Source organism: Silene latifolia, unplaced genomic scaffold, assembly GCF_048544455.1.
Source record: "Silene latifolia isolate original U9 population unplaced genomic scaffold, ASM4854445v1 scaffold_222, whole genome shotgun sequence".
Lineage (NCBI taxonomy): Eukaryota > Viridiplantae > Streptophyta > Magnoliopsida > Caryophyllales > Caryophyllaceae > Silene > Silene latifolia.
Genome location: NW_027413176.1, coordinates 109,720 through 125,834, shown reverse-complemented (window position 1 = coordinate 125,834; position 16,115 = coordinate 109,720). Strand labels below are relative to the sequence as shown.

Here is a 16,115-nt window from a genome sequence, read left to right as displayed (position 1 = left end):
TCAAAGGGGAGACACAACCCCAAAGACCGAAAAAACCAAAAACCAAGGGAGGCACCATACTGTTGGCGGGGCAAAACCCCAGGGGCCGGGAACACACCCAAAAACGCATGTAAGCCCGAAGAAAGCACGGAAACGGAGATCGTCGGGGAACAGCCGGAGCACCGAGCAACCACCATGGCAACACCCACACACACCCACGATCAGCCCCGGAACAAAAAGACCCGATGATTAGCTGAGGTAACCGAGAGACGCCGGCGCGGGGTCAGTGAGGGGAGGACGAACGGCGAAATGATGAGCGATCGCCGGAGATGGGGCAAAGGAAAACCCCATCTCCGGCGAAAGAGTGACGGCAGGTGGGAGTCAAGAGAGTGGATGGAGGCGGCGGCGGCGCAAAATAAATTAGGTTTTTGGTTTTGGGGGTTTTTTGAGAGAGAAGGGAGAGAAAGTTTTTAGAGTTTACCTTTCCAAAAGTTGCAAATGACCTTAATTTCATACTTATTAAAACACAAGTTTTAATTTGATTTCAATGATGGGGTCTGTTTGTTTCAGTATTTGTCCAAAGAGGGCCAAAAAGGCAGTTGTGATATTGATGATAGTTGCATGAGTAGTTGAGTACACCTCTATTTAACGTAATTTATCGAGGAAACTTTTTAAAGTTTTATAAATACATACAAACTTCGTACATGTTTGAAATGGACATTTATTTCGTTTTAGAAAATAGAGAGAATCTTACCTCAAAAACAATAAGGAGCAAACTAATTACGAGTACAACAAATAAGCCAGAAAAAAAAAATCACAGCATATGAATAATTCAAATAATATCGGTACATTATCTTACTAAACTTTTTAAGTTAAAGATAAAACATAATAAAATAATAATTTTGCTATTAGTTTATTAGAACATTAATCTCATAACTAAGACAAAGTAGCATTTAGGTACGATCAGGAAAACACTTTTTAGATATATTACATTATACACAACAGAGCATTACAAATAGGCCCGTGCATCGCACGGGCATTAAATCTAGTATATATTCATAAAAGAGGCTTTTTTCAAGCGATTCTAAGCTGTCCACATCATCAAAAATTAATTTAGGAAAGTTTTATAAATAACAATTTTTGATGTAAAGAATAAAGTGGAAAACCTTTTAATTATTATAATATAGTATATATTATATATTTCCTAATTTATATTCAAGTCATGTTTCTATTTTTTACATGAAAACTTTTACATTTCATTTGACAAAAAAACATCGTTTAAAAATTTATGAAAATAATATAATTAGATTCGTGGTAAAAAAAATGCTATCATTAGAGTATAAATTTCATATAATTTGCACATGTTAAAAACTGTTTATTTCATAGTATGCTATATGTTTTCACATTGAAAAATCATGTTGGTGAGGTAAATATACTACATATAAATAATATAGAATTGTCCCACATCGAGATTAGTATAAAGTGGCCGATCCTATTACTATAAATATGAGGCATCCTTGGAACTTAGGTATCAACCCAAAATCTTTTGAGTCTCTTAATTATTGTCTTAGAGAGTTCTTAAGAGTTTGTATCATTATCTTCTAAATATGATATATATTTTCTATATTATATTTAAGTGAAGTTTATAATTTTTATATAAAAACTTATACCATTTGAAAAAAAAACGTAAAAAAGTGTGAAAATTATATAATTAGATTCGTGGTAAAAAATATTATCATTAGAGTATTGGTTCCATATCATTATCACATATTTTAATTATGATAAAAAAATAGAAAAAAAAACGTACGAATATTAATAGATAGTATAGTATTTGCTTATTATTAAATCGGGTTGGATGTCAAAGTAGGTTCGAAAAATATGGTGTATTTCTAAATATATTATTCGTTCCACAGTGAAAAATAATGGAAGTGTTATGAATATACTACGTACAAATAGTTGAATTGTCCACATCATAAAATTATCATAAGGTGGGGTGATCTCATGATTATAAATAGGATTCATCCCTGAAACTTACTTATCAACCCAAAATATTTTGAGTCTCTCAAAAATTATCTTATAAAGCTCTTATATATTTTAAGTCTCTCAAGTATTGCCTTAAATAACTCTTATAAGAGTTTGTATTAACGACACGCCTCAGTTACAACAATAACATACAAATATTAATCACGTAAATAATTATAAAGGCAATTACATATTAGTGATATTCCCTCCACAAACCTATTTTCACCCCATTTGCTTTTGGGGGGTCAAAGTTGGAGAATAAAAATTATTAGATTATAAAACAAAAACATTAACACTTATTTTCATGACATTTTTCACGAAAAAAAAATCAAGAAAAAAAGCAACATATAGACTTCGAAAAACAGAGTCAAAGTATCATCTTGGAGACCGCAATAAAGCAAATGAGGTGAAAATAGGTTTGTGGAAGGAGTATTATAATATGATTATTTTAAGACAATCAACAGAATAAATAACTTCATTTATGTCAAAATCACAACTTAAAATAAAATGATGCTAAATATATGTAAATTGGTTATTATTTTGTCATAAATAATGATAATCTCTAACTAAGATAGAAAATTTATAAAATATAATAAAATCAGGTGTTATATAAGAAGATCGTGAATACAAAAACAAATAAATAATTAGTTTTTTACTTTGATGAATAGTTGAACTAAATCTTATAAACTTTCAAATATAGGTAATTATTATGCCTCATAACATTTGAGTAAGATTAAAACACAACGTTATTTTTAACAATTTATCGAAATCGCACAAGAAAAAAAAAAGCATTTTACATTTATTTATACATTTTATTGATTTCTCCATTTCATATAAAAATTCGTGTTAGGAAACAAAATAAAAATATGTAATTTAAACAATTAGATTAGTGAAACTACTTATTCTATATTCCCAAAGGTCAATAATTGCATAAGCTAGGTGGGTATTCCTATGATATAGTTAAAAAAAATTATGAAAATAATATGTTTAAATTCATGGAAAAAAAATGTTATCATTAAAGTATAGTTTTCGTATTATTTGCACATATTACAGATGATATATATTTCTTAGTATGTTATATATCCTAAATTGAACGTATAAATAATAGAATTGTCCCACATCGAAAGATTAGCATAAGGTGGGTGATCCTATTATTATGATAGAATGCATCCTTGAAACTTAGGTATCAACCCAAAATATTTTGAATCTCTCACGTATCGTCTTAGAGAGCTCTTACAATATGATATAAAAAATAAAGTGGGGAATGTTTTAATATTATAATACACATTTCCTATATTATATTTTAGTGATGTTTATAATTTTTATATAAACACTTATACATTTTATTTGACAAAAAAGTATCGTAAAAAAAATTATGGAAATTATATAATTAGATTCGTGGTAAAAAAATGCTACTATTAGGGGTATATATTGCTTTATTATTTGCACATATTTTAATTATGATAAAAAATAGAAAACAAAAACGTACGAACATAGTATAGTACTAAGTACGAAAAAGATGGTGTATTTCTTGGTATGTTATTTGTCTCACATTGAAAAAATAATATAGATATGGTTAATATATAAAGTATAAAGAGTCGAATTGGGGTGATCTTATATTTTCTATGATTATAAATATGAGTCATCTTTGAATTTACGTGTCAGCAACCTAAAATCTTTTGAGTCTCTTAAGTATTGTCACTATTGTCTTAGAGGTCTCTTATTAGAGTTTCTATTATTATCTCTACAATAGCGAAATTTATATATTATTTATTTTTCTCGCATATAATAAACGGTAGGTCTGTATGTATTTATCTTCTATTTTTTTTCATTGAAAGAAATATTGTAATCATATGTACAAAAATAATTATATGTAAAAATTAAAGCCTTATAATTTTTTTTTTCATTATAACTAAGTTAATTACACCGTGCAACGCACGGGCTTTCAACCTAGTGAAATATGATTTTTGGGTGACCTAATGTACGTTCTATGTTATATATATATATATATATATATATATATATATATATATATATATATATATATATATATATATATATATATATATTTTCTCGTTTTTTTGTTATCATTTGATTCCTAGAATATCAAAAAAAGATATTTGATTCCGAGGATATATATTATCAAAAAATATATTGACCATATCTTATTGACTTTCTAAAATTATCTAAATATTAAGTTAATATATATATATATATATATATATTTAAGTCTATGACATTGACTTTCTCAAATAATATCTCATATAATTTGTACTAAATCTTTTTTGTTATCATTTGATTCCGAGATTATTGTGTATATCTCTTTGACTTTCTCAAAATATTTTAATAGTAAGATAATTATTTTAATAGTAAGATAATCCTAACAAATATTCACAAAAAAAAAAGATATTACTAACAATTCATATTTCATATTTGATTTTATTTGCTATCATTTGTTTCTGAGAATATCAAAAAAAATTACGTAAGATCTCTTAACTCAACTGTCCTAAGCTTTTCTCCCTTGTTCTTGGACAAAGTGACTTTTGAACACCCAGTAAACTCTCCAATTACATATGTTGAAACTTAATTAAATATAACGCGAAAATCTGAAACATTTTTATCCAAGATGTCTTGGAACTTAGTAAATCTGAAACCATGATGTAAAATGGATGGAGTGCGCTGGTGGTCAACACGGGTTGTGAAGCTGAAATATAGCCGTTGTTTGTGGTATATTGACACCCTGGTAACATCTGAACCGGTGTTCTCCGCAACCTCCATATTAGCAAAGTTGTATTCATTTCCTTGTTCTATGGTTTTTTGAAACTTTCTAATCAATCCTTTCTGTATAGTTGCTTGAATAACGTTGGACTTTATTTGAAGAAAGAAAGTGTTAGTTCCATATTTTGAAAAATAATAGAATGTAAATTCGAAGGAAATTTATTAGTTTTTACATTAACATTACCCTAGTGCCTCCTCAATGGCCCCCGAGCCCAAATATATGTTATGAAGAATAATTTGTCAAAGTTGATTGCATTTGATGACTAAGTCAAATGGGAATACTATAAATAGTATGCAGGGAGTACTTAAGATGATTTGGTCAATAAGTGTGATTTGAGTTCAGATTTTAGTAAATCAAATTGAAACATGGACTGCATTCAATAACAGGCATATTGGAAGGCTGATTCATTTTCTTTACAATGTGATCTTTGCTTTTTACTGGCTTGCTTAGTAGGCCATTTTTTGATCGTGCAACTCATTCATACTAACGGGACTGAACTATATCATCTCTGTGTTTTTACTGTTTTGATCGTGCTAGTTTATATGCAAGACAGTTTTACATAAACAACTGCATGTTAGTTAACCAAATGAAACCTGTAATTATTACCATTATTGTATATACTGTATAATGGTATAGCGTGGTTTTCCTTGGTATTGGGTGTTCCACAATGCTTCAAGTTTAGTATCAATTTTTTTGACTTAGATTTATAAGTTACACAATGTAGTTGCTGAAGTTGTTTACACCTCGGCCTCGGTCTTAATCATTTTTAATTTTATAATTTTTTTGTGAGACTATTTAAATCCAAATATAACAAATGATCAGGATGAAGAGAACAATTATTTAGTGTAAGTTTGACAATAAAAATCGCAATAAAAGAAATCACAGATCAATACTTCAGTTTTTGATGATTATCGTGTAGGACATTTATTTTGTAAATTAATTTTGTAAAGGAGAACAAACCTGATCATCAAGTAGAACCATGTCTATTGCAAATAATGCGGATTTCTTGCTGTATAAATCTGGCCGTTCCCATTTGCGGATAACCTTAGCCCGAACATTGATGTACTCGTCCTCGCTCTTGATTTGGTTGAACCTGGTGATCATCATGGTTTGTGCCATGGTTAGAAATGATTTGCTTTGCTGTAAAGTTTAGTTTTATTTTCGAGAAAGGATAAATGAATGGTGGAAAAATGAAATGAATATTGACATTTATATAAGTTAATACGATTTTAGGTTTATTGAGATTTGTAACTAATTATTTTGTAGAATATTTTTTGTAGTTCATTGTTAACTGTTATGCTAAGAAAGAATTTTTTTGTTGGAAACTCTTACTGATTTGGCCGAGATTTTTGGCAAATTGTTATTTGCAAGATTTGTGTGATTACACGTAATGTATTTGGCCGAGATTTGCGTGATTATTAGCAACATAATTTTTCTAAGTAAATAAAATCTTTTTACCTAAAAATAGTTAAAAGATAGTCTTTCTACCTAAATAAAATCAGCAATCTTTCTAAAAATCTTTTTACGTAAATAAAAAGATCGTATAAAAATCTTTTAACTATATTTGTTTAGTTAGAAAGATTTTATATAAAGATTTTTGGAATAAATTAATCATAAGCGTGATTTTTGGAATAAATTAATCTTGTAACTATATTCAAAGATTCTGCCAGATTTTTGGAATAAACGTGATTGCACGATCTTTCTAATTTAAAATTTTTCTATAAAATCTTTCCGCAAATAAATCCTTGATTTGCGCAAAATAAGCAATAAAATCTTTGTAACTAAATAAAATCAGCAAATTTTTCTAAGTAAATAAAATCTTTTTACCTAAATATAGAATTAGCAATCTTTCTAAAACTCATAAGCGTGATTTTTGGAATAAATTAATCATGTAACTATATTCAAAGATTCTGCCAGATTTTTGGAATGAACGTGATTGCAAGTTTTTTTTTTTGTTTTTTTTTTAATTGCGAGTGACACGTGGCATTTGATGAGGGTGTGCCACGTGGCGACTAATGAGGCAGACGGTTTCTGCTTTCATATAATATATGATATGATATGATATTGGAAGAGTAACTTGAATTAAACTTCTTCTGAACTGGTCCCTCTATACAGTCTGGCTATTCAACTGAGTTTTCTTCAAATTGTGCTCTTCAGTTAAGAGCTACTGCTAATCCTACCTTGGGTCTCTTCATTAAGAGACGGCTACTGCTAATCCCACCTTGGGTCTCTTCTCAGTGGATTTTATGTCCACCTCGGCACAAAGGGTGACGAGTGACCTTGGACGCCACTCGTGTTGGACCAGTGCATTAACCTTGCCAAAACTGTTGATTCGTGCCTTCACAATTGTTGATGGGTCCATTGCCTGTTGTGCGTCGATAGTGATATCGACAATGTCACTATCTGCCGAGCAGCTCTGTGATATCTCACTGCCGACAGGGCAGCATATAGCATTGAGAAAACGGTAACGAATCGGTCATAAAACACTACCATTACGAGACCCAACATTATACTAACCTGCTGCCTTAGTTTTGTGCAATAACTTAGCTCATACATGAAGCACAGTCTCAACAAAGTCTTGCAGAAACCGCACCAAAACAGGCTGATGCCACGCCACACACGACTCACCTGCCTCCGGGACAGTCACAATAAGCGCCTCAACAGTACGCTAACAGACCCTCCCCCTACAACCGCGACCATCATGGTAACCCAACAGCAACCCGACAATCAATTCTGACTATAACATTAATATTTATTTATATCTTACAAGAACACAATTTTACCTTAATAACAGCGAGACGTTGGTGACGGAATTACAACTACTTAGCTAATGTATGTGTGTTTTAACGAATGAACCCGTCAGAATAGCATAGAAAAGAAAAAGCACTTACAAGGTAAGAGCGTACTGCATCTCAGGCCTTTTGTATGGAACTTCGACGGCGAAAGGAGCAGCTTCAAGAAAATTCAAGTTTTATTTTATGGATATAAAACTTCAAGAAAACGAAGAAGTACGGTAACACCAACTGTTTATGTTGTCAACTAATCGCTTGAGAAATCTATGAGATCATTAATTAGAACATTAAACGATAGCTCACCAAATTGTTGTTAATTCAACTTGTGAGTTGTGACGATCTATCTAAATACATTAGTTTAATCATTGGATTGCTAACAAAATTTTCGATGGCTCTCTCGACGATTCTACCCCATCACTGTATCATGTAAATAAATGAGCCATTCTTCCATTAGGTGATTACAGGTTGTCTATGTCTACGAATATCTAATAAGCTTGAATTAAAGATAAAATCAGTCATTCGCTTGAGAAATCTATGAGAACATTAATTAATTAATTAATTAGCAGAAGGTCTTCCTTAAGACCATTAGTATCCGTCTTATTTATAAGACGGGTGGGCTTGATACTGGATTGCTAATATGAGCTGGGAAATGGATCTGTGGTGGGGTTGGTAGTATTTAATAAGTGAACAGTTTAGTATCCAGAAAAATCTTGCCTCGTTTCTCCCTCCCAGCTGTATACCTCGTTTCTCCCCCTCCATTATTTTCATTTCTACCTTTTCCATATCTACCTTTTTCAATTTCTCTCATCAATTGCTCTCTCCGTCTTCACTGTTGATGCAAGATAATTAATTAGTACCAAAAAAATGGGTAAAATTCTTCTGTACTCCGGGAGGACGGTACTCCTTACACTCAAGCTATTAAAATATTCTATTTTGTGAATTGCTTTTGAGTGTAAGGAGTACCGTCCTCCCGGAGTACACAAGTATTTTTCAAAAAATGGGGAAGAAGAAAATGGCAACAAGAACCACTCCAAAAAAGGCGACAACTACGACGGTGGAAGATGTACCAGCGAGGCCAAGAGCCACCACCGGGAGGAGGAAGGTTGTTATTGAAGAAGAACCTGATGAAGAGATGGAAATGGGTAAATGTTTGAGAAATGTGGCCAACAATTTGGATTATTGTCTCAATATTTTGTGGTTTTTGTTTATTTTATTTCTGGGGTCATTATTTGTAGCGATTTGAACATGCATTTGGATCAAATGTTGTAGATCTGGTTGAATATTTGGTGAATATTTATGTTTGTTAGTTTGGTTTTGTCTTGTAGAACAAGATGCAGTGAAGAACAAGGAAAAAGTCGGTGTGCGGAAAAGAGGGAGGCCGAAAGCTAATTTTGGCAAGAGGAAGGGTGTGGTCATTGAAGAGGAAGTGGGTGAATCCGACATTGAAGAATCTGAAAGTGAAGAATTGGAGCCACCACCAAAAGTGTCGTTGAAAAAGGCGAAGGGAAAAGGAGTTAAAATGTCAACCCTTTTGAAGTTAATAATTAAATTGCTTTTATTCGACCTATGTGGACAGTTAATTTAATAATGTGATGAGTTGTTTAAAAACACAAACGATCTGAAACGGTAGGACAAATTTCAGAGATACTTTGTCCTTTAGTTGTTTAGTTTTTGTAATTTGTCCTTTAGTTGTATAGTTTTTGTTGCATTATGTCACCATCTCTTATTATTTAAAAACATTAGTTGAAGTCCTGATGATTTGTACATAGATAATATATGTAATTTATGGTTAAGATGTTTACCTGTTTTTCTACTATGTTACCATAACTCCGTTTTTGAAATCCTCATAAAATGCATGACTTCCATATGTTTACATTTGGGTTTAATTTGTAACCAGTTATCAAATATCGTATTGAGTTTGCAACATGTATTAAAAATGGTGAAATCAGACAACATAGAACTGAGATCTTCATAAAATGCACGGCAATAATGTTTACTGAGGTGTTAAGTATGTAACCAATGAACATGATTCTGGTATAATTGATAATGTGGTCACAAGAAGTAGAATTTGTACTACATCTAACTTTTAATTTGTTAATGTAATGTGTGGTTCAAATGTTTTCTCTGTGGTGAAATATGTTACCATTTCTCATTTATTAGATGGATGTTGTAAGATGGCTACAATTTGTTGAAATAATATAACAAAGTGGAAATTTGTTGTTTTGAAAAATGTATCCACTTTTCATACAATATGTCAACATCCGGTTTTAATTGAATTAATTTTGCTAATTTGGACACAAATTATGGGAAAAAGACTACATATACCTTAAGTTCGCACATGTTGATTTATTTGTAGTAGATGTTACCATTCTTTCGTCATTGACTTGATAATGATATTGTGGTCACAAGTAACAGAATTTGCAGTACATATAACTACCACTTAGTTAATGTAATATGTGCTTGAAATGTTTTCTCTGTGATCCATTATGTTACCATTCTGCTTTGTATTCGATTGATATTTTCAGATGGTTACAAATTGTTCAAATATTTAAACATTATGAAAATTTGTTGTTACTGTAAAATGTGTCCACTTTCCATGCAATATGTAACCTTTCGTCATAATTGTATTGATTTTGTTAATGTGGTGACAAATTATGGAAAAAACACTACATACACCTAAAGTGCTCACATGTTTATTTATTTGTACAAGATGTAACCATTTGTCCTTTATTTAATTCAGATTGTTAGATGGTGACATTTTGTTGAAATAATTTAACATAATGGAAAGAACATGTTGTTGTAAAATGTTTCCATTTGGGTGGAATATGTAACCATTGCTCCATAATTGAAATGATCTTGGTAATTTGGTGACATTTTATGGAAAAAACCCAACATATACCTAAAGTGCTCACATGTTGATATATTTGTACAAGATGTTACCATTCCTCCATAGTTGAATTGTTATTGATAATGTGGTCACAATTAACAGAATTTGTACTACATATAAGTAAGATTTAGTTAATGTACTGTGTGCTTGAAAAGTCATCTTTGTGGCCCAATATGTAACCATTTGTCCTTTATTTAATTGAGACTGTTAGATGGTTACATTTGGTTGAAATAATTTAACATAATGGAAAGAACATGTTGTTGTAAAATGTTTCCAGTTTGGGTTGAATATGTGACCATTGCTCCATAATTGAAATGATTTTTGCAATTTGGTGACATTTTATGGAAAAAACCCAATATATACCTAAAGTGCTCACATGTTGATATATTTGTACAAGATGTTACCATTCCTCCATGGTTGAATTGTTATTGATAATGTGGTCACAATTAATAGAATTTGTACTACATATAACTAAGATTTAGTTAATGTACTGTGTGCTTGCAAAGTTATCTCTGTGTTCCAATATGTTCCCATTTCTCCTTTATTTAATTGAGGTTGTTAGATGGTTACATTTTGTTGAAATAAATGAACATAATGGAAAGAACATGTTGTTGTAAAATGTTTTCATTTTGGGTGGAATATGTAACCATTGCTCCATGATTGAAATAATTTTTGCAATTTGGTGACATTTTATGCAAAACCCATTACATATACCTAATGCTCACATGTTGATAAATTTGTACAAGATGTTACCGTTCCTCCATAGTTGAAATGATTTTGTTAATTTGCTGACATTTTATGGAAAAAACACTACATATACCTTAGGTGCTTACATGTTGATATTTTGGTTGATAATGTTACTAAACCTCCATAGTTTTGAATTGATATTGGTAATTTGGTGACAAATTATGGCAAGAACACTACATATACCTTAAGTGCTTACATGTTGATATTTTTTGGTAGAATATGTTACCAAACCTCTATAGTGTAATTGATATTGGTAATATGGTGTCAAATTAAGGAAATAATACTACATTTTCCAAAGTGTTAGAATGTTTATGTTGGGATACAATAGTTTATGTTGGGATACAATATGTTACCATGGCTCCATCATTGAGATGATAATGCTAATTTGTTGACATTTTCTGGAAGTTGAACTACATATAAGAAAGTGCTTGGATGTTTATTTTTTGGTCCAATATGTTACCATTACTCCGTAATTGAATTGATATTGCTAAATTGGTGACAAATTATGGAAATAGTAGGACATATAATAAAGTGTTTGAATGTTTATTTTGTTGTACAAAATGTTACCATTCCTCAATAATTCAGTTGATATTTCTAAAGAGGTGACAAATTATGGACATTGTATTTTGGTAAAATAATCTTTTTCCCATAAGGAAGTGCTTGAATGTTTATATTTTGTCAAAATATGTTACCCCCCTCCATAGTTTAATTTATATTGGTAATATGGTGACAACTGTTGATGAAATGGTTACCCCCCTCCATAGTTTAATTTATACTCCCTCCTATTCTACATAAGTGACCCATTGTCCATTTTCGTCTATTCACAATAATGTCCCATTGTCTATTTTTGGCAAAGTTTTATACTTATTTTAATCACTTCAACCCCACAACAATACACCACCTCAACCCAAAACAATACTTATTTTAATCACTTCACTCACAATAATACCCCACAATATCTTCCCTCTCTCCAATTATCTCACACCACCACAATACTTTACATTATTTAACTCATTTCCTTAATTCCCGTGCCAAGCCCACAATGGGACTATTATCCAGAATAGGAGGGAGTATTGTTTTTAAGATTAATAATCTACACTTTCAATGTTTACAGGTAAAAATCAGGAACCAAAACCGCTCCAAAGTGTGACGCCAACGTTTGAAGTTGGGGAGCCTTCAACGAAGGTGAAAGGGAAAATGATTGTGCGCTTGAAAAAGCCAGTAGAAGATGAAATGGAGGTTGAAAATTCTGATGTGAACAGGGTGGTAACGAAGGAGAAAGTAGTAGAAGGTCACGGTAACCCGAGAGCATTGTATGAGCTGATTGAGATGTTGACACCGGCTCAGAAAAAAAGCGTAGAGGATATAGGGTTTGGGGGGCTTTTGGAGTTGAAAGCAAATGCTTTCTATCATCTAATGGCGGACTGGTTGATGGAGTGTTATGATGATGTCTCCCAAATGTTTATGTTCAGTGAGCAGACGAACTTTGTCATCACAAAGCATGATGTATACGACGTTTTCATGCTGCCATGTACAGAGAGGGATGTCCAGTTGACATCTCCAAAGAAAAATGACAACCCGGATCGAGGTTTAGTAATGTCATGGAAGGCGAGGTATAATGTGGCTCCCACTCTTGAGATTTCGCTAGACAAGGTGAAGAAGGAAATGATGGGGTTGGTAGAAGGTGGCAGTATGTTTAAGAAGTTATTTGTGCTGTTTTCGATGGGGTCCTTCTTAGCGCCCACGGTGCACAAGCGTGTTGATCTGAGGTTGCTCCAAGCGGTGGAGAATGTAGATGACATAGTGAAGTAAGACTGGTGTTCCTATGTTATCTGTAAGTTGAGCGAGGCCGTGAAATCGTACAAGAAGAATGACACCACAAATGTTGGTGGCTGCGTGTTCTTTTTGCAGTTGGTTTACTTCCACCGCTTGAGCTGGAGAGGGGATCCCGCACCCCGTGAGCTGCCGTTACTGAAGCATTGGACCTACGACAAAATCAGGGAAAGGGTGAAGGAGGAGAAGGTTGCTTACGGTAGGAATGGCGGCCACTTTGGTATAGGCGAATGGCAGAATGAGTTCTACCCCATATCCCGACATCAGGTTAAAGTCTTGTACCGCCTGCCTGTGGAGGACCCAAACCAGTTAGAAGATAACGCGCGAAGGACCATAACCCTCCCACTCCCCGCTGGACTGATGAATGATGAGGAACTTCAGGCGAAGTATCCAGATGTAAGTATCTTTGCTAGTGTGTCTCAATAAGTATCCATTTATTGAAAATGAATATTTCCTAATTCTCCTACTTTTATGTTTGCAGGTGCGGAGACTGAAATGGATGACCTCAAAACGCAACCTGGAGCTGGTTTCACGGCTCCATAATGATATGACGAAGGAGTTGGAAGCATTCTTCTCTGCCGATGTCATTGCTGATGAGGTGCTTCAGTCCGAGGAGGTAGAAGATGGCAAGGAGCCGACCCAACAACATTCTCAGTTTTCATGGACCCAAGCTTTGGAGAACAATGAAAGCTTCCTCGCTGATTTTCATAAGATGGGACAACTGGTGGACAACGCCGTGGCAGCTGCTCTTATAGAGCCCCCCTCATTTGATCTAGGGTTGGATGACATAGGTTTACCAGAGGGGGAGGTAAGGGATGAAACAGTGGACAACCCCTTGCCCGAGGTTGCTAGCGAGGCTGCTAGCGAGGCAGTTGTTGAGGGGCCGCCTAATTCTGAAACTACGACAGTGGTGACTGCAACTTACAGGAGGGGGGGACCCGAGGGAGAAAACGTGGTGGTAAGTGAAGGTAGTTTGTGAAGGTAGTTTGTGATGACAACATTTTGTTAATATCGCCTACAATGTTATTAGTCGGGGATGACATTTGATTGTAGGTAGTTGTTATCAGTTAAAAACAAGGTTCTCGTATTTTGAAGCATGTTTGAAACATGTTTAGTATGTTGTAAGTAATTGACATGAATGATGCTTCATTTTGTATTCATGTCATGGAAGTAGGGTGTAACCTGCACTAGTTGGTTGTGGTTAACTTGTGAATATAAGTTAATGTTGCCTTATAAACTTGCTTTGTTAGCAATTTATCGTTTCGTATTTTATTGGTCTATCTGATGGTAATTAGTCTAAAAGTGATGACATTTGGTTTCAAGCAAAATCTGTCCCGATAAAAGTTGAAGCTGTCACAAAGACGCATATGATGTTGCCATTTCTGTAGTAAGTTGGATAAAGGATAAAATGGTTACAAATTGGTCAAATAACGCAACATAAAAGAAACTATATTTTAGGTGTAATATGTGACCATTAACAAGTTATTGTAGGTGAAATATAGGCATATAAAGTTGCCATTATGAAATATGTTGGATAAAATGATAATATGGATACAGATAAATCAAATGACTCAACATAAAAAGATTTATTCTGATGGTGTAATATGTCAGCATTAGGAGCTTATCTGAGCTTCTTTTGAAATAACTTGTATAAATGATAATATGGTTATAAAAAGTTATAAATACCACGACATAAATTAATTAAATTATGTGAGACTAATTTTATTCATTAAATTATAATGTTCACAGAAGACAATATAATGTTGCCATTTATATAATAAATTTGATGAATGATGTTTTGGTTACAAGAAAAAACATGTAGCTGAACAATGTCTCCATTAGGGAGTTATATGAGACCTGTTTCTGAAGTTGTGAATTTGACACCATTCATGCAAGTTATATTGGACTGATAAACACCAAGTACACATTTTGGACTGATAAAAACAAATTTCAGATTATTTACACTGAGTTATCTGAAAGATGTTAACACATTATATTACAATGTCACCAACTTCACCTGTGTGGTCACAACAATATTAGGTGGTCGAATGATTTCGAGATTTTTGCAAAATGTGATCACATGGATAATAGATGGTGACACTCCAGTTCAGAGATTTGCACAAGATGTAACCACATTATAAGATAATGTGGTGACATCTTCTCCAAAACGCTGTATACCCCAAAAATTACACAAAATGTCCAAAATATTATCAGGCAAGTTCAGGCGACTTATATAAGTCGTGGAACTGGAGTGTACAACTCCGCATTCGAAGCCACATTGTTACTTCCTTTTTTCGACCGCTTCTTTTTGGCCACACTGCTTGGTTTACGCTTACTCCTTCCCTTGGTAACTGATCGTATGGGGTCGAGAACGGCGGTAGCATCTAGGACTGGTTCTGGTTCGCTGCTCATTTTATCCTTAAATAGTTGTTGAACCTCATCATTGGCTGTGGAGTACAACTTGTCAATAATTCCTCTTGCATCAGGGTCGTTTTGGCACTTTGCGATTAGATTGTACAGCTTTGTCATCACACATCTCCGCCAATTTAAGGTTCCATTGGCAACGGCTCTACGCATATCATTAGGAAGAATACGACTCCACACTTCCCTTTTAGCAAATTTAGTCCACCTCCTTAAGATGTACCTGGTAGGGATTTCATTAACTGAGTGCATATGGAACACGCGGAGAATGTGGAAGCAAAGCATACCCATTTCCTGGAATTTCCGACAAGAGCACTCCACCATATTGTTTACGCAATCAAATGTCACATGATGAGTACTTCCTGACACTCCAGGTGGATCAACACCATACAGCAGAACTGAATTTTCAGTTGAAAGTATTACGGCCCTTGTACCCATAGCCACAACAAACTCTTTCTCGAATAACCGAAACAACTCAATTGTGTACACTTGAGAGGCGTGTTGTAATAAGTCGACTAGAGGATACACGGAAGTAGGGGTCGACCTAATACAATTGAATTCTTTACGCTCCTCCTCATCTCTCCACCGCTTAATTGTGCCTTCATAAATATGGTAGAAATCGATCAAATGAAGTTGTCTTCGTCGCCGAAAACCC

At 33.4% G+C, this 16,115-nt stretch overlaps 2 protein-coding genes and 1 long non-coding RNA gene across 3 annotated transcripts; 1 reads left to right on the top strand and 2 right to left on the bottom strand.

The window, feature by feature from the left end:
- Positions 1-4,348: 4,348 nt before the first annotated feature.
- LOC141638888 (uncharacterized) lies at positions 4,349-6,449 on the bottom strand. The gene is made up of 2 exons (XR_012542284.1): positions 5,741-6,449; positions 4,349-4,869 (listed from the first exon to the last, which is right to left on the bottom strand). It is a non-coding gene; the product is annotated as an uncharacterized LOC141638888 (long non-coding RNA).
- A 525-nt stretch (positions 6,450-6,974) lies between these two features.
- On the bottom strand, positions 6,975-8,331 carry LOC141638881 (mitochondrial outer membrane protein porin of 36 kDa-like). Its single transcript, XM_074448066.1, has 3 exons — positions 8,313-8,331; positions 7,672-7,732; positions 6,975-7,209 (listed from the first exon to the last, which is right to left on the bottom strand). Exons 1-3 carry the CDS (start codon positions 8,329-8,331, stop codon positions 6,975-6,977), a joined length of 315 nt encoding a protein of 104 aa, XP_074304167.1.
- A 4,670-nt stretch (positions 8,332-13,001) lies between these two features.
- On the top strand, positions 13,002-14,105 carry LOC141638879 (uncharacterized). Its single transcript, XM_074448064.1, has 2 exons — positions 13,002-13,435; positions 13,521-14,105. The coding sequence occupies exons 1-2, from the start codon at positions 13,400-13,402 to the stop codon at positions 14,016-14,018; spliced, it is 534 nt and encodes a 177-aa protein (XP_074304165.1). The 5' UTR covers positions 13,002-13,399; the 3' UTR covers positions 14,019-14,105.
- The last annotated feature ends 2,010 nt before the right edge of the window (positions 14,106-16,115 follow it).

What these genes read in the sequence shown, in the direction of transcription:
- LOC141638881 (XM_074448066.1), bottom strand. An exon ending in ATGCAGTACGCTCTTACCTT is followed by an intron (nt 7,210 to 7,671) that starts GTAAGTGCTTTT and finishes CCCTGTCGGCAG; the next exon opens with TGAGATATCACAGAGCTGCT.
- LOC141638879 (XM_074448064.1), top strand. Translation starts at nt 13,400, where the DNA reads ATGAATGATGAGGAACTTCAGGCGAAGTATCCAGAT. An exon ending in TTCAGGCGAAGTATCCAGAT is followed by an intron (nt 13,436 to 13,520) that starts GTAAGTATCTTT and finishes TTATGTTTGCAG; the next exon opens with GTGCGGAGACTGAAATGGAT.